The following is a 22,728-nucleotide window of genomic DNA, read 5'->3' as shown; positions in this document are numbered from 1 at the left end:
TTTTTAAACCACACCACTCTTTCTACTGCTACAAGGAAAGAAAAAGGCGGTTCCCAATCAGAACATAAAAAGTGAACTGAACCTGATAAAGTAAGTTTTAAAAAGAAGGTAAAAATTGTGTATACATTTACTAAAAATACAAGCAACAGCCAGCACCCCCCCCCCGCAAAAAAACCTAAGAAACAAAAGACATTTACAAGAGAATATCATTTAAATGCTTTCACTTGGCATAATTTTCCGTACATGAATTGGCTACAACAGTCATGTCACATTTGTTACTGCTTGAGTAAAGTAAATAGAAAGGCCAGTACTACTTTTGCTTTTTCCCTATGGTGCAGAAATGTACAAATGTTTCTTTGGGCTAGTTTAGCCCTTATCTGCTTAAGTACGGTAACAATATGTCCTCTAGTTCAACCGTAGTCCTAGTGTAATTATGAATAATGCCTTATACACACTTGAAAGTGTTTCAGTTTGTATTATAAATTATATGGTCACACTAGTGTTGAGTCATGACCATCATTTTTGACATTAAGATGCGAACCACATATATGCCACAAACATGTCATGGCTAGAAAAAAATAAAAAGGAATGCAGGGAGAGAGGAGTGAGAAGAAAAGATAGAATGAAAAAAGGAGAAAGACACCTAGAATGTAAGCACTGTTTCCAAAGTAAGTGCTTTTGACAATCTTTATTGAGCAATAGTTAAGAAATATAATTGTGTATATTTAAAGTATAAAACACGGCGATTCAACGTATGTACACATTGTGGAATGATTCCCAAGAAAAACACAAGTAAGTAACACATCCATCGCCTCACATGGTTAACATTTATTTCTTGCGGTGAGAATGCTTGAACATCTATTATCATCAACTTCCCAGTACACACTACCATGTTAATAACTAAAATAAGAGTGTTTGAGGGACACCTCTGATCAATTTCCAAAGTCTTCCCATGATCTCTGGCATGTTTACATGTTCAGGTACGACTGGGATATATTAAATAATATATGCTTTCCTAGTATATTAATCATTTCATCCATATTTTGAAAAGATTATGTAGAATTTAAAAACGTACTCACTTCCGATTACATAAAATCCTCAATATCTGTTTGTGTCTTGCTCATATTCCCTACTGTGTATCTTGGCCTTCTTCTGTTTCTTGTCAAGATTATGTAAATAACAGATATGCTTCACAAAACTTTTTCAGTGTCCTTATGTCCAATATTTAATTTCTTCACAAATATCTTTAAAGAGAGCCGTTTTTCTCATTTATTAGTTGTATTATGTTTCCTCTTCCTCAAGATTTATACTCTTATTATATACCTTGTATCCCATCCCTTCGGTTTACCCTTTTGTAATTTTTGTTTTAATTTTGAAATTGAATTGTCTTGCAATTCATTATTTATTTAATAACATATGTACTAAAAAGCTATGATAGTCCCATGGCTACATTTGAGCCATGTTTAATAGGTTCCTAAAGGAAGTCTGAACGCTCTCTAAATGTTAATAGTCTAATGAACATGCCCAGCAATGTAGAGTAAAAAGGTTAAGGAGTCGAATGGAGGGTAATTTCTTCCTAAAACATAAAGAGCTGCTTTGATATTCAGAAGCTCTTGTAATGAATGGTCACCAATCTGGAAAACATAAACATTGCTTTTTTTTTTTTTTTTTTTTTAGGCGAGGCAACCCTTGGTTGACCTCACAGATTGCAAGGACCTTGTCAGCTTACAATCCCTTATTTTTTTAGTTTTTTATTTTTGATGCCTACAGCACCTAGGTGGTCTCCCATCCAAGTACTAACCAGGCGCGACCCTGCTTAGCTTCCGAGATCAGATGTGATCGGGCTTGTTCAGGGTAGCATGGCCGTAGACAACACTGCATTCTTAATGCATATGCATAACATACTTGCTTCTGGCATATAAATGGAATCTGCTTTTGGTAAGACAGCTTCCTTGACATCCGGTCCATCTCTGCCCTCATCCCCAATGTTCAGCTGAGTCAGGATCTGGAGATCAGGTTCCGCGTCAGGCCCTGATAAACAAACAAACAAACAAACAAACAAACAAACAAAAACACAAAGGTTATCAATTGGAACAGAAAACATCCCGAAGTTGATTACTCAGAAATTATTCAGGTTGCACTCTTTCAACTTTGAATGTGACTGATTGATTTTTGAAGGCAGAACCTTATATATACTATGCCACTTTTGATATGGTTAGAGGTGATAATATCATAGTGTTCATATTTTCATGAGGGACACTAGCTCATCAAAGACGACAGTGGAGACAGTGAGCGTGCTTAGCAGGGCTATCTAACTCACGCCCGCCATGACATCAGTGACGGCCTGCATTCTCTCTACTAGATCAGACCTAGAAACTGGGAACTAGACAAGCCTTACCATTTTATAACTTGAGGCTCTTTTTAGGGAAAGGATTTAAAACATAATTGTTTTCTCAGAGCCAGAAGAATTCAGAATTTGGCAGGATCAAAGAACAAGTATCCAGGTCCCTATACAAAAAAAAAGGAACATCTAGTGGAGTGTTTACTCATTTTCTTAAGTTGCGATGAAATCTTAAAATGTGACTCAAGATGGTAAGTTATGATGAATAAGTCACGGAAAACAGAGTATCTCTGTGTTCTATGTATTACAGACAACTGAACTAGAGAACACAAAAATCAGCACTGAAAATGCTTTTTATATATCTGATCTGAATTCACTATTCATAGAAATCAAGGACTGTAACCTTACTAATTCCTGAATAATCCACTGAAGTATGTTTGCCGCTGAAATTGATAACTTTTTTTTTTTAAGGGCCTGACCCGGAAGCTGATCTCCAGGAACTGATTCCGCCAAAGACTTGAGGGTGAGGGCAGAGAGTAAACATCAGTTAGCAAGTTTAGAACTTCTACCAGAATCACACAGATTATATTAAAGCTGGCACTAGAAACTACTTCAGTACCTCAGCGTATTTCATACAAACTGGTAATTACTTCAACTGCTTTCTATACTTGTTAAAAGAAGAAATTATAAAAGAGTCTGAAAATTGTTAGCAGCTGCTTAAAGTACACATGCTCAGATAAAGAAATGTTTTCAGAAGACATAATTCCCTATGGCTTTGACCCGATTTGTTTCCATCTCCGATAATCTATGAGTTAGGCATTCGGGCATCTGGGTTCTGAACGACCTCTCACAGAATCTTTACATGGGAACTCTACTATTAAAGTAAGGGTAATGTTACCTCTATATTATTAAAGATACAGTTGTGGAAAATGGAAAATGCATAAATTGCATTCTTATCGTATGACATACCCGCTTTTGGCATGTCAATGGGCTCTAGACTTGGTAAAGTCTCGCCCTTCTTGCTAGAGCTGCCGAAGGCTTCCGTGACGGTGAAGACTCTCTGGGATCTCCAAACACGACTCCTTCCACACTTTCGAAAGCCCTACTACTAAACCAACAGGTAATGTGCCCTTCAGCCATTTGAATGAATCTTCCAAAATCCCTGTGAAACCATCTACAACTCCAGTTTCCTTAGTGACAATCACCACCTCGAAACCCACAGCAAAATCATCAACAGCTCCAGTTTCCTCGGTCTCAAAAAATATTACAGTCACCACCTCGAAATCCACAGTTTCGTCTAAAATGACACCACCGGTGCTCTCAACAAATCTGACTCCCACCACCTTAAAGTCTACACCCAAATTAACAAGTGTTTCATAAAACATATCGCAGACATCAACATCCACAATGACTACAACCCACAACAGCTCCGTGACGTCTGTTTCTTCATCAGTCACAAACACGGCAACTGTAAATTCTAAAGAAAACATGGGCTCAAAAATTGATTTGGGCAGCTTTGTTGGTGGTATTGCATCAACACTGGGAATTTTATCTAGTTTTTACACTGGATTCAAAATGGATTATTCAAGAGGAAGCATTCGGCATAGAACCACTGGTGAGCTCGATGCCATCATTCAAGGAAATCCAAGGACCAATGACAATATCGATGCAACCCTATCAACGAGTTCAAGACAACATTCTCCTTTTGAAAACAGTATAAACAAGCCATGCATATACTCTATAATGTATTACATAAACACGTAAACATCCCTCAGGATTACAAAAGGCAAAAAAGGGTTTGGTTTGGGTTCTTAATGAACATTTGGAACATACATTTAATGCATCGGTTATATTCACCTTTAGAAAATACATAGTAAGAAAAACAAGTCCTGTCACATTTTCTTGTGGCATTGGTCCCAGAGGGCCAACAACTGAAAGACATCATGACTGAAGGGCACCGATGCCACCTGGCTGTACAAATAAGGAGCTTGTCACAGCACTCAAGATGTCGATTGCCTTTGTTGCTCACACTAAGAATTTCATGGATATATCCTGATTACTAATGCTACACAGCAGAATTTTTACGAGAAAACCAGGTCTTAAGCATAATTTTAGTTTAAGTGTCTCTTCAGAAAGCATCAATACTTATTATGTTTTAATGCTCAGTACTTGCTATAGAAACAAATGCACCCTCCCGCCCCCCCCCTCACCACCACTACGAAAAAGTAGATATCAAATAAAAGCAGAAGCAATGCCTGGGCTTAGCCTTGTTAGACAGCCACTGGAAAGCCTGTATTTTTATTAATAACTTCTTTTGAGCTTTCGATGCCAGTTGATATAATTATCTTGCTTTCCTCTGTGTAATTTCAGCAAATTGCAGTGTTTTACATGATAATGTTTTAAAGACTTAGTCCTTATTAGATAAGAAGTTAGCTTATTTGTAAAATGTGATACATACATCCAGGCAATGAAATACTATTCAGCACTAAAATGAAATGAGCTATCAAGCCCTGAAAAGACATGGAGGAAACTTAAATGCACATTACTAAGTGAAAGAAGCCAATCCGAAAAGGCTACATGCTGTACGATGATGCCGGCTCTGTACCATTCTGAAGTGGTAGATACGCATTCATTCAAACACAGAATGTACACCACCAAGAGTGAGGCCTAATATAAACTATGGACTTTGGATAATTACGATGCGTTAATGTTAGGTTCATCAGTTGTAACAAATGTACTGCTCTGGTGGCGGGGGGTCGGGTGTTGAAAATGGGTGCGTCTATACATGTGTGGGGCCACGGGGTATAAGGGAAATCTCTGTACCTTCCTCCCAATTTTGCTGTGAACTTGAAACGACTCAAAAAAATACTCTTTTTAAAAAATGGAATTCACATAAATCTTTTAGAGATTCATTTTTATATAAAATTATGAGAGAATTAATTTGAACCTAGAATTACATACCAGCCAAACTGTTAACTATATTCATATTTCAAAAAGGAAAAAAATAAAAATGTTTATTTTCTGTAAAAAAAAAAAAAGTCAGATTATTTGCAACTGTGAGAATAGCATCACCAATGGAAATTACTTTATGTTATATTCAGCTATTTATTATATAGTGAATATTTTTAAGATGTAGAACTACTTTCAATATCCAGATATATTTAATGTAGTGTGAACACACGGAACTTTAAAAATAAAAGCCCCTTATATTAATTTCCAAAAGAACACTTAGAACGCCGTATAGTGAGAACTACAGATTAATGCTATGTTTCTCAGGCCAGGGATTGTGGAGCTCCCTTCAGGCTCCTAAACCCACAGGATGAAAATGGTGCGTTTTCCTGCACTGTCGATTTTACTGAAAAATCTGGGGAAAGCGCATTTTTATGCTAAAACAGCAATGTATTTTGGAACATATTCTTTTTTTTTTTTCGGATTAAAAATGTTTTATTTGAAACATTTTCAAATACACATGGACTACAGAAAAGAGCGTGATAATCCCCAAGTACAGATCCCCTATACTCAACAATCATCCAAGATTTTTAAGCAACTCCTTTTAATGGTTTCAGTTTGGATTCTTTTGGTTAACTCCTAAAGCAAAATGATATGTGTATACCACTATTTAGTATCATTTTTTCATTTTTTATATCATTTTAAGGCATTATCTTTTTCCGCTTCGCAATTAAAGTGACGATTTATCTCACTTATATGACCCCATCTCCTACTGCTGAGCAATAGATATTTACAAAGACTCAGTGTATACTCCCATGAAAGTACTTACTAATTGTAAAGAAAGTGTAATTTTTTCATAGTATAAGACCACTGAACTGCATGGGTATTAGCCCATTGCTGCATTTGTTTTTTTCTCTTCTGGGAAATGACTTCTTTGGTCAGAAGCACTGTGTGGGAAACCACTAACACTATGGCGAACAGAAAAGGATTCTGTAAGCTATTAGGCGGTGGTGCTGGAAAGGCATAAGGAAAGCAAATCTATTTCCAGGGTAAGTGACAAATCACTGTGCCCTCCACGATGAAGGAGCACAATGTAATCAGCCTGCCACAGGTGGCTGGCCAGTCTCCCCAGGGAACGGTGCCATGTCGGGGACTTCATGGTGAGCACTGCTGTCGTCAGGATGGCTGGAATACATTTTCATGAAGTTTTGAAACAGGAGATTTCCTGCTTCCTCACTTGGGTATTCTTCGGACCCCGTCTCTTCCTCCCGTGCTGAAGACGAGGCACTTTCAGAAGTACTATGTTAACGGAAAGAAAAAGCACAGTATTGTAGGAACACCAACATTAGCCAACTCATTATGGAGTGCTTCCAGTTCTACAGTTTATATTCCAACACTGAACACTCAGGGTCCAGTTTAGACAAAAGGGGTATTTAGTCACAGTAAATACTATTTCTATCTCAGATTGGCCAAAGTAAATTGCACCAATTTCTAATAGTCTAAAAATGAGCTAAGATGTCCTAATAGGAATTGCATTAGAAACTAAATGTAATTTTTGTGATCTGCTTTTGGTTTACAGAGAATACCCTAGGTCAAGAATTTTGATATGAAAAAATCATCTCTTCTCACTGTGCATTATGGCCAACTGATGCGATGAATGTGAAAGATAAAAATTGTCCAACATATGAATGTGACAGGATGTGTGTATCACAATGCAGTGTGGAAGGAATGTTATGAAACATCGTTTACTTTAGTTTGAAAAAAGATGTAGGCTGATAGGTAAATTGTAGATGACCAAATTAGCCCTAACTGGGCTTTCAACCGCTGCTTTCATATCTTTGCACATTATACTTCAGATACATTTTTATAGTAACGGAGGCCTTTTAAATTTAAGTTGTTTAGTCCTCTGCATTCTTGATATTTCAGTACTTCAAATCAGTCAGAACTTTGTAGACGGGCCTGAAATTTTCTTGAGTACGTCTTTCTTTAGCCCTCTGAAGATAAAAAACAAACAAACAAAACCTTTGAAGTACTAAATGTCGTTATGTGCCTTTAAAGTTCTCCATGCTTTCAGTCTGAAATAATTTAGCTGTCTGCTCTCTGTAAATAAGATGCATAATTGGTTACTGTCAAATACCAGTACGTCAATACCATCAGGTATTTTGGTTATATGCAAAAACAAAAATTGAGAAAAACGGTGATGCAAAGCAATATGTTACTTAGGATCACATTTCCTAACCATAAATTTACCTTCCTAATTACGTTCACTTAAGCAACCGTTTGATTTTGTTTGCATTCCTTGAGCAGGTATTTACTTGAAGATAAAGGCAATCCAGATGCGTATCTAAATATTAGGAAGAATTCAATCAGTGATTTTAAAATTTCCTTAGATAACTCATGAAATTAATAATTCAAATGCAGATAAATGGGAGCTGGCAGTATATTACAGTGATCATATTGTATTTTCCAGACAAAAATTTTAAGCAAATTCCTCTTACTTTTTTTCTTCTTACCATAATAACAAACCCTTGGTATTTCATTGTCACTGAAATGTATTTTTAGAATAAAATTTTGCTCTCCAAGAAAAAGAAAAACCAGTTATATTTAGGGTCACAGGCCCTATGTCTCACACTCCCTACATGCATCTCATTCAGAAGGAAGTAGCAGAAGTAACAGCAAGTTAATAGTGATAAACGGCAAAATTTCTGTCTTACAGCGAGCATAAAGGTAGTAGGACTGAAAGAAATGAATGGACTGTGTTGTCAGTCATATTGTGAAAACCTTTTCACGGCAAATTGTAATACAGAATGAAGTTGTTTCCAAACGTTATCTCCCTAGGCAGGAGATTCCTGGATTAGTAAAGGTATGTTGATGAAGCCAGTGGAATACACACTCTTGTTAATGCAGAGAGTAGCTGTATGCAGGTTTGCATTCCATTCGTTTTACATAACGTATTAGTTTTGAGTGTGAAGTAGGATATGTAAGGGAAAGACAGGAAGAGGACCCAAAGCAGAAAGTAGCGGTTTGCACGTAAGTTAAGACATAGTGTTGCACAGACTACTAGGTATCCCATCCATTAGGCTTCTGTTAAGGAAGTACCTTGAGGGGGATACTGGAGGTGTCTCAATCAATTTCTCTCTGTCTCTCTCTGTCTCTTCTCTCTCTGTCCATCTCTGTCTTTGTCTCTGTCTCTCTCACCCCTTCTCATTCCCTCCCACCTTCCCTGAAAAGCAGCTTGAATAGGACCTGTGGTTCTTCAAAAACTATTTTTCAAGTCCTCATTTTAAAATGAATTAAATCTCCTGATATGCATTCTCATCAATCCATTTTACAGGCAGAAGATATAAAAATAAATACGTAAGTTTAAATAGAGCAACAGATATTGACTCACAAATAAAAATGTTATTTTAAAATAAGAATGACATATTTTGTCTCTCAGCTTAGCAACCCTTAAAAAATTATCAGTACTTTCAGGATACAATGATGCAGGCACTGGCCTATGTTTCTGGTTAAAGGAATTTGCCAATATGTGTCAACTGGGAGGAATCCCTGCAAGGCAAATTATCTAAAATGTGGGCATAGATTTATTCACTCACTTTTTTAACCAATAACAAACTTTTAAGAAAATTAACAATGGTTCTAGGACAGATGTAGATCCAATAACCAAACAAAAAAATTCAAGTGTTTTTCTATTCTAAATGGAGCCTCTTTATTACGTCAACAAATTCAGGTGGGTTTCAGGTATGCTATAGGATGATATGGAATGTACGTATACATTTGTTGTGCTTTTGTTCATGTGTCTATTCCTGCAACTCATCTTAACCTATTAATTGACAGTTAATTTCTCACTTTTTCCATTAAGGAGGAAGAATACCTTTTGAGATCCTCTCCTCTTTACAAAATGAATAATTGTGACTGCCACTGATATACTTTTCAGGTCATTATTGAACCTACTGCTTACCTAATAACATTGAAAAAAACTATTTTCATCCTGGAAACACTTCAGGGTATCAGATACTCCACTAATGACAAAGAATGGAATGAAGGCAATTTTCCTACTTCTTTTTTTCCTCCCTGAGGTAATAACCATCATATTCTTTGTTAAAAAAAAATTAGTTAAACTAGTTTCAAGTATGCAGTACCTTGGTTAGACATCGATAATATTCATAAAACGATCCCCCCATTTGCGCCCTCTCCCGCTTGGCCCTCCACTTAGCCATCATATTAATACTAACTGCATTCCCTCTGCCATGCTCCCCATCCTCGTGCCCAACTATCAAACATTGAAAATACAATGTTAAGTAAAATGAATGAATGAAATAAAATAGAAAATAAAAAAACCTGAGCAAAAAATACAGCTCCTGTCCTTAGGAAGGTTACAGCCTGCTTCGTGCCTTTGAGATAGGAGTCAGGGGTTATTCCTGCTTGCTATCTCAGTTACGAAATACAGCATTTTCATTCTTTGAGACAACTCATACTTTTAGGGGGACGAATGAGTAAAAACCTCAAGGTTTTGAAATGATTTTTAGAAAGGATAACTCAGGCTAAAATTTTGAGTTTAATAAAACTTGTTGAAGTCACAAAGTGATATGAATCTCCTAGTGTTTACAATGCACCTTTATGGATGAGAAAACCATCGAAAAAAAATCGATCACGAATCATTAGTAATGGTCGTCCCTGGGTGAGGAGACCATGGTTTCGAGTATTGTAATATATTTTCTCGGTCCTCTAAATTTTCTCCGGGGAGTTTCGAGTGACTGAAGAATATAGTCTAAAAGTGCTAATGGGAAACCCATGACAAGAACATTCGCAAAAGCAGAAATATAAAATGCTAAGGCAAGGGAAGTAAAAGCTAAAATAAATGAATGGGACTACATCAAACTAAAAAGCGTCTGCTCGGCAAAATAAACCGTCAACAAGGTTAAGGGGCAACCATCCCAATGGGAAAGTACATTTGCAAGCAATACCTCCGATAAGGGCCTAATATCCAAAATATACAATGAACTCATACAACTCAATAACAACAACAAAACAAAAGATTCAATCAAAAAATGGGCAGAAGACCTGAACAGACACTTCTATCTAGAGTACATACAAATGGCCAACAAATATTAGCTATTAGGGAAATGCAAATCAAAACCACGATGCAATATCATCTCACACCTGTTAGAATAGCTATAATCAACAGGACAAGTTATAACAAATGTTGGAGAGGATGCATAGAAAAAGGAACCCTCATATATAGCTGGTGGGACTGCAAATGGGTACAGCCACTATGGAAAACGGTGTGGAGGTTCCTCAAAAAACTAAGAATTGATCTACCATATGATCCAGCAATCCCTCTACTGGGTATTCACCCCCAAAGACTTGAAAACCCATATCCAAAAAGATATTTGCACACCGATGTTCATAGCAGCATTATTCACAGTGGCCAGGACATGGAAGCAACCGAAGTGTCCTACGATAGATGATTGGCTAAAGAAGCTATGGGACATATATACAATGGAATATTACTCAGCCCTAAGAAGAGATGAAATACTGCCATTTGCGACAACATGGATGGACCACAAGATAATCATGCTAAGCGAAATAAGCCAGACGCAAAAAGTTGAAAATCACATGATATCACTTATATGTGGGATATAAACCTAAAAGCAAGAAATGAGCAGGACAAACAAACAGAGACTCATGGACATGGACTACAGGCTACTGGTTACCAAAGGACTATAGACTAGTGGTTACTAGTCGGGTTGGGGGAGGAGGGAGGAGGTAGATGGGGTAAAGGGGGTCAAATATATGGTAGCTGAGGAAAACTGGTCTTTTGGGTGGTAAACTCACAGAAGAATATACAGATGTCAAATGATAATGTACCCCTGAAAATTATATAATTGTATTAACCAATGTTATCCCAATAAACTTAATTAAAAGAAAAGAAAAGAAAAGAAAAGAAACAAAAAGAAAAGAAAAGGAAAAAGAAAATGCTAAGGACCCAGGACATAATGTTTTCATCAGGGTCTTTACTTTGGCATCAGTCACCACAGGGTTAGTGTAACTCAGGGAGGTACACAAGCAAAGAGCTGAGTGTCCCAGAAAGGACTCCTCCAAAGTGTTTTCAAACACGAAGGGCGGGACAAGAGGCTTGTTCATGGCTCAACACTGCCTTCTAGAGTCCAAAGAACCTTAGCTCCAACATTTCCGGAAGTAATTCTCTCTCATTCCCTAGTTTTCCTAAAATACACAAGAGATGGTGTCTCAGGCACCAAAAGTGATGACTCAGTAAAAATAAGGACCAGCCCGAAACCCCTGCGAACTGGCCGAAGCACACTGCTCAATTACACCTGCCCTCCTGCAGGAGCAAGGGCATGGAACTCCCAGTGACAGGACTCGGGGGCCTGTTCGACCAGAGCTGTGCTCCCACTGGCAGGTTCTGGGTCTCTGTTCCGGAGTCCAGTGAGGTCAGTGCCGGTCTTGGAGCGTGCGTCTGCTAGAAGTTTCTATCCTCACCCTGCTGTAAATGGTCAGTTGAGGGACTAAACAAGTGCCCCAGCTGCCCCTCTGTTACAAGTATGCGACCTATATCAATCCACAGGACAACTTCCAATGGCTCACTCTCCCTACCTCGGGACCAGTGACATAATCGCCTTCCTCCTCTCAGCCCTCACTCTTCAGAAACCTGCCGGCCATATGAAGGCCCACAAGCATGACTTGGTCAACACAGTAGCCTCTCTGTCTTTAAGGATGTTCCCTTTCTACTCAATCGAACATCCCCATACCCAAGGACATGGGCCTGGGCATCAGAGAACCCCCAATATATAACAAAATGTTAAGAAGAAAATCTCTGACCACAAGGGAATGAAACCACACACTTGCAAATAATCCATGGGGCAAACGAAAATACTCAGGGGAAATGAGGAAATACTTTGAAGTGGATGAAACTGAAAATACGACATATCGAAATGTGCAGGATGTAGTGAAAGCAGTACTAGGCGGTAAATGTACAGTCACAAATGTTTGTATCGAAAGGAAATAAAGGACCTAGATCAATAACAAAAGCTTCCTCCTTAGGAACCTAGAAAAAGAATAGCAAAATAAACTCAAAGCAAGCAGCATAGGGGAAATCAAGTTGGCATCAGAAATGAGAAAACGGAATGCAGACGATCAATGAAACCAAAAGCCGGATCTTTGAAAAGGACAACAAAGTTCACAGCATTCTATCTGAAATGACCAATATATATATATGACCTATATATGTGTGTGTGTGTGTGTGTGTGTGTGTGTGTGGAAAGAACACACACGACTTACCAATATCAGAAATAAAATATGTTACAGATTGCATGGAAATGAAAAGGAATCTATGAATAATTCTACACACTGCATTATGGCCACTGTGATAAAATAGAACAACTGCTCGAAAGACACAAACTACCTAAGCTAACCCCCAAATACACAGAGAATCTGAATGGATGTATATCTACTAAAACATCGAATCTGTCATCGAAAACCTTTTAGAAAAGAAAGCTCGAGGTCCCAATGATTTCCCTGGAAAAACCCTCAAAGCTGTTACGAAGTTAACAGCAATTCTACACAGTCTCTTCAGAAAATAGAAGAGAGGCAGTACTTCCTGAATCCCTCTATCAGAAGCTTACACTCTGATAAAAAGTCAGACAAAGAAAGTATTAGCACATCAAATTCAACAACATGTAAAAACTCACAGACTGTGACCAAGTGGCATTTATCACAGAAATACAAACCTGGTGAAGCACTGAAAACTCAATCAATCAATCCACCATATCAGCATACCAAAGAAACAGAACCACATGTTCGGGTCAACTGACACAGAAAAGAATTTGACAAAATTCAACATCCATTCATGATAAAAGTTTCAGGCGTAGAAAGGCGTTTTCTTAATGTGATACAGAGCATCTATAAACATGCCCACGCCTTCCCTCCTATTTAGTGGAGAAAGACTAAATGCTTTCCGCTTAAGATCAGGAAGAGCCCAGGATATCAGCTCTTGGCCCTGTCGTGAGACATTGTACTGGAAGTCCTAGTCACTCCAATAAGGCGAGAAAAAGAAATAAATGGCTTACAGATTGAGAAAGAAGAACTAAAACGGCTCCGATTCACGGATGATGCAGTTATCTTCACAGAAAATTCTCATGAAATCTACCTTTAAAACTCCTCGGGCTATTAGATGCATTCAGCAATGTTGCCACATGCAATTCCAACGCAACATATAGAGCACATTTCAATCCAAGTACCGGCAACGAACAATTACAAAACTAACAAACAAATTAAAAAAGCCACGTGCACAAATCTTTTACAACAGATTCCCAAGAAAACCTCTCAAAACATATGCGGGAACCGTATTCTGAAAACTCCAGAAAGCTGGGGAAAAAAATAAATGAAGACCTAAAGAAACGGAGACACACACTGTGTTCACGGGCTGACAAATTCCATTAGATGAAGATGTTGATATTCTCCAAATGGATGAACCGATTTTACACAATTCCAGTCAAAAATCTCAGTAGGAGTTTTTGTAGTAGAGTCTAACTGATTAGAAATTTATGTGGAAAGGCAAAGAAACTAGAAGAGCCAAATTATGTTGAGAAAGAAGAATAAAAGTAAAGGAGTAACACCGATTTTAAGATGTGCTATGCCGCTAGAGCCGAGACACGGAAACAACCTATGTGTGCGTCGAGGGATGGATCGATTGAGAAAATGCATTAACGCACATACAAACGCACACTCACTCACATCTGTTATTCAGGCATAAAAAGGAAATCCCGCCTTTTGAGACTCCATGCTTGGACCTCGAGAGCATTATGCTGACCGAAATATGTCAGACAGGGCAAGATAAAAACTCTATGTTCTCCCATACGTGGAAACAAAAGAAGCCAGTCAGAGAAACAGGGATTCCAATGGTGGTTGTCAAGGGCTGCAGGAAATGTTGGCCGAAGCATACAAACTTCCAGCTATAAAAGGAAGAAGTTAAGGGGATCTAATGTACAGCATGGTAACTATAATGAGCAACACTGTACTGCGTACTGAGAGTTGTTAAGAGAGTAGGTCTTAGACGTTATCCTCACACATGCAAAATGGTAATTATATGAGGGGATGGAGATGTTCCCTAACATTATTGTGGTAGTCACTTCACAGTACATACATGTATCAAAACATCAGGCTGTATACCTTAAACATAACTATGTTACATGTTAGGAATATCTCAAAACTGAAAACAATAAAATGAAACCATCAAGTGGGAGCCCCTTCAAGCTATCTTCTGTGTCCTTATGACATCTCCCCATCATTTTTGAACTGAGTCTTATTATTCACACCACAAATTGAGCCAGATTCTTGTATCCTTGCCCTCCCCGAGTCATGGAATGAATCATTTAGTGGAGAGTGGTATTTAAAATACAGGATCCGGGGGCTAGGTGTGCTTATTGCTACTGGGATGTTGTTGTAACCAAAACTGCTCGAATACGACATGCACGCATTCCAACACACGCACGTGTAAACATGTACATCTACATCTATACACATGTAAGTAGACTGAAAACCATGAGTTCACACAGAGACCTCCAGTTCTAGTATAACAGCTCAGAGTTCGTAACAGTTTTCCTCGTTTTTGATTTGAAACTCTCCGTTTTCAAAGTGACAGTCGTGTCTCCCATTATCCTTATGCATTACTGGACCGATAAGTCCCAATGCATGTAAGCCATTCCTTTCTCACACAGAGGCCCTCCTCCTGTGCTGTGCTGAAGCATCCCCCGCCCTTGACCTCCACAACTCACTCAACATTGAATCCCTGAGCCAGTTAGCCCTCGCCCCCACCCATCCACACCCAGGCACATCCTCCTCACCGCTTTGGACCCTGTCACCCACTGCAACCTGTCCCTATGTAAGGGTGCCCTCCTCACTACTTCTGCGCTCTGACTCCCCAAGCCGGGAGGCCACTACAAGCATAAGCTTGCCTTGCTCTGCCACACCTGATACCATAGCTTTACGACAGAACTGCTCTGGCGCAAAAGAGAAAGGAAGTGAAATACAGGCCAGGAAGAAGTAAAGGTGAATATATCTAATACAATCACTTAATTAAGGCGAATCGGGACAAATCCAGGCAACATTATGAAGCCCGTGTGTTTTTTCTCACCGTTCTCCAGCTTCCCCCTCCTACCTCCCTCCTCGGCCCCAATTGCTCTCTCATTCCTAACGTCCTGCCCTCTATCGAGAGTAGAAATGTTATCATGAAAAAGAACTCAGACACTGCTGGTGGGACTGCAACTGGTACAACCGCTATGGAAAACAGTATGGATGTTCCTCAAAAAACTAAGTATTGATCTACCATATGATCCAGCATTACCTCTACTGGGTATTTACCCCCAAAGACTTGAAAGCTCATATCCGAAAAGATATTTGTACACTGATGATCACAGCAGCATTATTCACAGTAGCCAGGACATGGAAGCAACTAAAGTGTCCTACGATAGATGATTCGATAAGGAATCTGTGGTACATATATACAATGGAATATTACTCAGCCATAGGAAGAGATGAAATACTGCCATTTGCAACATGGATGGACCTCGAGATAATCATGCTAAGCGAAATAAGCCAGACACAAAAAGTTGATAATCACATGATATCACTTATATGTGGGATACAAACCTCAAAGCAACAAATGAGCAGGACAGACAAACAGAGACTCATGGACATGGACTATAGACTAGTGGGTAACAGAGGGGAGGGGGAGGGGGAAGGTAGACGGGGTCAAATATGTGCTGACAGACAGAAATGTAACTATGGGAGGTGAACACAGTGTAAATATATATAAATATATATGTATGTATGTATATATGCCTTATTGTTAAAGTGTATAGCTGAAACTTACTGGATTTCGTTAACCGATGTCGCCATAAAAATTTTTTTTAAATGAAAGAAAAAGAAATGTTATGGTGGGCATGACTGCCATGTAATCATTTATATCGGCTGGTTAGCTGAACTTCGGTGCAGATGGTGTCCTCCCTGCAGCTCTGACACGGGAGCTCTCTGTTTCTCATGATGGAGTCCAAGATTGCACCCTATTTACCAATGTCAGGTGTGAGCGGGAGAGCAGGCTCAGGCCACTTCGCGGAACCTCAGGTCCTTCGTCTGGAAAATGAGGGTGACCTCCCCTCCCTCACAAGTGGGAGCAGAAATAGAGATGGCAACACCAGACACCTTTCATGAGCGCTGTGTGCCAAACCCAGTGATGAGGGCTTTACCAGCATCCCAGGGATCCTTGATATCCAGGAACACACCAGGTGGATGTCCCCCTCAGCACTCTTGCACTTGTCTTTCCTTCTGCCCGGCATGCTCTTCCCTCAGGTAATCTACCACCTGCTCCCTCATTTCCTCCAGGTCTCTGCTCACTTGTCACCTTTTCAGGAACACCTTCCTTCATTACCCTGAATATATTAATAACATCCTCCCCTCATACTCTTTCCCCTGGCCTGCCCTTATCTTTCTCCATAGCACTTGCCACTCACAGATACGTTCTATGTGTACTGACCAGCTCCATGGAATCAGAGACTCGGCCAGTGTTGTTCTCTGTTGTACTGCCCAACTCCTAGAAGAGTGCTCAGGGACACAGCAGGTGCTCAGAAATTTCTTGTGGAAGAGGACTGGGACCCACGCTCTTTACACACATTGATAAGATATACGGTACCCTCCAATATGGGCACTGGCATCATTTTATTCATTCTGATGCATATCGAGTCTCCAAGAGACAACTGACTTGCCCAAGGACACACAACCAGGACCTGGGGCTCCACGTTTTAGAATCTTATCTGTCGGGATCCAAAACCCTCAGTTCCTGGACAGAGTCCTCACAACCAAAACGGTAAGAGATTTTGCCAGAGACACAGACCCCAAACAAATCAGATACCCAGGGACACCAAAAACAGCTCACTGAACACAACCTAAAACAGATTCCAAAAATCTCCGCAGAGAGAGCTCACAACTTGAGTCACAGACCCCGAATCAGAGCAGAGATCCTGCACACTGCGACAACCTCCCTCACACCAGTGGACCAAAGTCCTCTCTCGGGAGATAAATGAAAACTGCTGATACCTCACATCCTAGAGACAGACCCCGGAAGCATGCAGACACCTCCCAACGGAGTACCCAGAACCCCAAAACAGAAAGACAGAAGTTCAAATATCTCAGAAACCCCGCATTACCTTAAGATAAAGTCCCCATACAAATCAGAGGACCGACAACCTGGATACAAAACCCCAACCAGCTCGGATACTTTCTACATTAAGATTAAGCCTCCTTCCCCCCACCGCACCCCAACCCCCCACACCCAAGAAGCTCGGAGACTATCCAGGATCCAGGACCCGAAATCACAAACTGCTGGGATTTCATAGCCTGGGGTGCGGACCTGGACACGGAGATCTCACACACAGGGACACAATCCCCAAAGCTCAGAAAACGCACAGTCAGGTACACAGGCACACACACCCTAAGAGACCTTACACCAGGCGCATAAAATCCACTCAGACAAAATATCCCACTCACTCTCAAGTCCCCAAAAGACTCAGAGACATCAAAGGTACCCAAACAGCAGCTGTGATGCCAGCCCTCGCGATACACATCCCCAAGAGGCCGGACACGGTACTTCTTAGGCAGGGACACCAAACCAGCTCAAAGCCAAACCCCCGCCCCGCCGCCCTCTGCACCTTAACTGCGCGCATCGGTCGGATGGACGGTGCCCTGCCCAACGCGCCTAGCTAGGCTGGGGACTGAGTTCGGGCTGAACCAGACAGCGCCCTCACCCGCGAATCCAGCGTCGGACTCTGGCTACCAGGCAGCGATTGCGCTGAACCTCGCCACCCACTGGGGCGGCATCCTCAGCCCTGACCCGACAGTCAGTCGGTGGGTAATCCAACCCGTAGAAAAATTTTACGCTCTCAAAACATGCGCGCGCGCGCACACACACGGACACGCACGGACGCACGAACACAGCCTCGCCCTCAGCTCCAGCTCACAATCGTCGCGCCGTCCCACACAGATGGCCAATGGGCCTGGGCCGGGGAAGAGCGAGGCCACCACTTGGGGTCCAGTCGGAGGCACTCTGCACCCAGGAAGCGCTTAATCCCTCATTCTCGCCGTGGCCGTCCCAACTGGGTGAGACCATGTAGATACGGAGGGGTGGAGTGATGTTCATCTCTCTAAGTAAGTGAACATCAGGGCCGCAGCCCCAGACCCGGTGTCCACTCGGGCTCCAATGCGACAGGAGAATTGAGAGCTCCGAGTACGGATGGATAGGGCGGAATTGTATGCATACCCTCAGTGTCGTGACAAACGCAGTGGATTATTTTCAAATGGATTCCCCCCTCCACTGGTACTTCCCGGAGCGGACGGTCCTACTCTGAGCGCCTCAGTGGTACTTCAGGTCCGCGTTGTTGCTTCTCGCGCGCCCCTTGGTGGTGCGAACCTGGAACAGCTTGTCCTCAGAGAGAGCGGTGGACCATTCTAGGCCGGTCCTCAAAAGATGGGAGGGCAAAGTCAGCATGAAAATCCCAAGTTCACTGCAGTCTTGGATTCTTAAAAATGTCTCCTAAACTGAAATTTACCTCCCTGCGGTGGCCACTATGATAACAGGGAGTGTTGCAAGCGTTTTCTATGGGCTCAGCGTTGTGCTGGCTTGTGTCTTCCTGGGTAATGCAGAATAGGTCTAGTGGGAACAAACAGCCACACTCTGCCAAAGGGCAGGAGGGCTAGAGCTTCGGACTGGGGTCAGAAGGACTGGTGTGGGGCAGGTCTCAGTCTTTGACCGTCAGTAGTAGTTGAGAGAGACAGCAGGATCTTTGGTTATGTTAGGGAAGGAGCCATCTCCCAGGGGCCTCAAGGACAATGAGTAGGTGAGATGAAGACCACAGACTTTGTCACAGTCCTGTCACCCCTGAACATGTTCCCTAGCAGAAACCTCGACCTGACAAGCTTTGCCTTTCGCCGCAACCTTCCATGAATTTATTCATTCTTTCATTCTTTTGTTTCCCAGAGAAGAGTTCCAGGCTTCATAAAGAGTAGAAACATTTATTTGAGCAAAAAGATCGGCCACCTGCGAGACTGCAGATCCAGGTAGCACCCACACTGTACTCCAGAGAGAACAAAGAAAGGCTGGGTATATAAGGGCAATAACCACAAAGTGTAATTCTTTCATGGAAATGAAGAATTGCTGGCTAGGTGAGCAGGGATGCGTTAGTTCTAACGTGCAAACGAGGGAGGCAGAAACTACAGGAAGGAGGTAAATTTAATACGTGTCCATACAGCAGTTGTTGTTCCCGATTATCCATGACTCAGGCTTGAGCTGCGTTTAGCATCATTGTAACAACTCAATAGCAGCTCTGAGAACAGAGCCACAGGATGTGCAAAGGCCCCACTTACCTAACAGCCTCTGACTCCATTTTTAAGTAGCTCACTCAAGCAGTGGTTGTTGCAAGTTATTTTCTTCCATTATTGCGTTCGGTTCGCCAGACTATGTGTCGGCCTCTATAAAGGGAGTTGGGAATACAACCGTGTGGGAAGATTAAAAAAAATTGCCCTCATGGAGCTTATATTCTATTGAGATCATACAGCACAAAAAATGTAAGTAATTTGTAAGTGTTAGAAATTGCTGTGATTAAATTAAATTGGAATAATGAAATAACGTGAGGAGCATTTCTAGAAATAGTGGTAGAAGAAAGTCTAAGATGGTGACATTTCAGCTGAAACCTAGAAGACATGAACATCTGGGAGAAAGTCATCCCAGACAGAGGAAGAGCCAGTGGAAAAGTGCCAGAGGAACTCAGGCTAGCACGTATGAGGAGCAGTGTGGCGGGTGGCGTGTCTGGCAACGCATGATCACGAGAGAGGTACGATGTGAGAAGAAGTCAGAGAAGAAGTGGGGACCGAGACATGTAGGGCCTTCCGACCATTTGGGCTGGGGTGGGGGCTTTGACTTACTCCGAGTGAGCCATCAGAGGGCTTTTAGCAGAGAAGACCCTTTAGGAGGCCAGAGCCCAGGTCGCAAAATGTAAGCGGAGTTGTTCGCATTTTGCCCCAAGGAAGAACCCCTTGCCCAGACCATTTCAACAGAGCATGGCTTCCCTGGACAATCCTGTGCACTCAGGGGGAACTCCCACAACTGCTTCCCACACAGATACACATAAAAGGATGATACCCTCAGGAGAGGTGAGGCAAGGGCCCTCAAGGCAGGAGTGAGGTCATACCGAGGCCAGTGTGTGAGAGGGACCAAGTAACAGGCACAGAGAAGACAGAGAGAGAGGGCATTAGAGAGTCAGGCACAGAGCGACTATTTCTGGCAGGACAGTGTCCCCACTCGATTGGCTCCTAACTCTGGGACCCCAGCCCTGCTACTGGATGATGTGCCTGACGCTTCACGGGACAGGACGCCCCTCCCTGGGGAGGGCGTCTAGGAGATGACTAGGCTGCCCGGGGCCTGGACCTCAGCTACGCTGTCTTGACACTCAGCAGGTCCCTCTGCTCCTTTGGACAAGGGCATGTTCCGGTGAAAAGGAAGATCGTGCTGTACACAGGGTCCCACGTACTTCCTCAGGTCCTTGACTGCCCTCTTGCTGATCTCAGTGCCAAAACAATGCTTTAAAGGGGGAACAGGAGGCAGGGTTCTCTACATTTGCAGTGGCGCCTTGTGCAAACTCATGAATCTGAAGTATTTCCCCACCTGCCTGGAGGTTCACTTCTCGATCTTTCACCACCTACTCCACAGGTGGTGTGAGGATTGCATCCTATACATCAAGTCCCAAGCATGTCCTGTGAGCGAGAGACATACATCTTGGCAGTGAGTCAGTTACAGGGTCCTGGGGGCCTTAGGTAAAGCTCGCCCCTCCCCCTTCCTTGTGACGCCGCCCCCCTTCCACTACCTGGCCTGGGCTGTGCTAAGCCTTCCCCTGCCTCCTCCAAGGGGTCAAGATGTTTCCAGTACTTTCTTCCTCAGGACCTGAGGTCTTCCATTCTCACTGAGCCCCATGAGTCTCATCTGCAAATTGTGACCTCTTCTTAAGGATTTAGGAGGATTTTCTCAGGTAATATGTGGACATAAGATTGTTATCGTGCCGCATTCACAGGTGGGGTTGATTTCATCACATACTGTTCTTATCAGTATTCTTAGCATGGACTCCTTCAAGCTGCCCAGGACTGAGTACTTGTCCTCCCTGAGGACGGGGATCCTAAGATTTCATCTCTGAGGCTCAGGGCAGGGATGGGAGAAATCCCAGGAGAGGAGAAACCACACACATGGTGAGAGCACTGAGCGAGGAAGATCCAACCTGCCTGCCTCCCTCTCAGGAACGTCCTGGAATACGTGAACAGCTCAGAGACCCAAACCTCTGGACCAAAAGGGCTCCTCCATATAGTTGAGAGACCGCCTGCCCTGGGACAGAAACCCACAAAAGTTTCCAAGTCCTTTCCCGTAGACGTCAACCGCAAACACCAAACACAGCTGAGGACTAGGACCCCGACCAGCTCAGATAATTCCTACATATAGGTCACAGTTCCCCTTCACTCAGAGGCCTCACACACCTCCTACCAGGGCCTACAGACTGCATCCTGTGACTAACGGCTATGAATCTTCAGCTCTTGGCTGATGGGTGGGCAGTGACAGAGAGTTTCTGTTGCATCCACCCTGTGTGAGAAAAGCCTCGGATATTGCAGTTTCCTCAGTCGGCAATAAACGCCATGTCCGTGGGAGGAAGGAACGTTCACTCCAAAAATGGAGGGAACTCTGAGTTCAAGGGTTCCTTAGAGTGACCTCACATGTCGGGGTCCTGGGAATGGCCATTTTATGAACGAGCATGCACATCTCTGTTGTTGTGGATTTTGGCATCCTGCCACACAGGCATTTAGGTTAAACCCCAGATCCACAGGATTTGGGCCGTGGAACCTGTCATCTGTGCCATTTCTCATCACACACTGTCTGGTCCTGGATTCTGAAGAGCCGAAAGAGCTCTGCCATCACAGTGCCTATGGCAACACCCATTAAAACCCTCTGAACATCCCCATCCTTTCTGCAAACTCCCTCTCCTGCTGGAAGCTGCCAAACCTGTCTCTCTCCAAATATATCCACTTTCCTCTATGGGCACCAGGCCACCCCTTCCTCCCGAGGGCCCCATGAGACCCCTCCTCCAGCCCTATTCATGACACTGAAGTTACACCCATTTGCTTCCTCTCTCCCAGCACCCAGCCGGGCCTCAGAGGATCTCCTCAGATCCCTCCCTGCTCCCTGCAGGCTCAGAATATTGTGCAGGACAGACCTCGACCCTGCCACACCGCGGGGTTCTGTCATAAAGTCCCTGTTCGGGAAGAACTGAAAATTTCCAGCATCCAGGTGTGACTCCAAACTCAATCTGTAGAGTTCAGGATGGTTCCCC

General features: G+C 42.4%; 1 protein-coding gene across 1 annotated transcript; it reads left to right on the top strand.

The window, feature by feature from the left end:
• The first annotated feature begins 972 nt into the window (after window positions 1–972).
• Window positions 973–4,819, top strand: LOC120584345 (porimin-like). The gene is given in 2 exon segments (XM_039840031.1): window positions 973–980; window positions 3,397–4,819. Coding segments are annotated over 2 exon segments (717 nt in total). The 3' UTR covers window positions 4,106–4,819.
• Window positions 4,820–22,728: the final 17,909 nt, after the last annotated feature.

The sequence above is a fragment of the Pteropus medius genome, unplaced genomic scaffold (genome assembly GCF_902729225.1).
Source record: "Pteropus medius unplaced genomic scaffold, Ma_sr-lr_union100, whole genome shotgun sequence".
In the NCBI taxonomy this organism is placed as follows: Eukaryota; Metazoa; Chordata; class Mammalia; order Chiroptera; family Pteropodidae; genus Pteropus; species Pteropus medius.
Note: the sequence above shows the minus strand (reverse complement) of the source record. Positions and strands in the feature narration are given on the sequence as shown.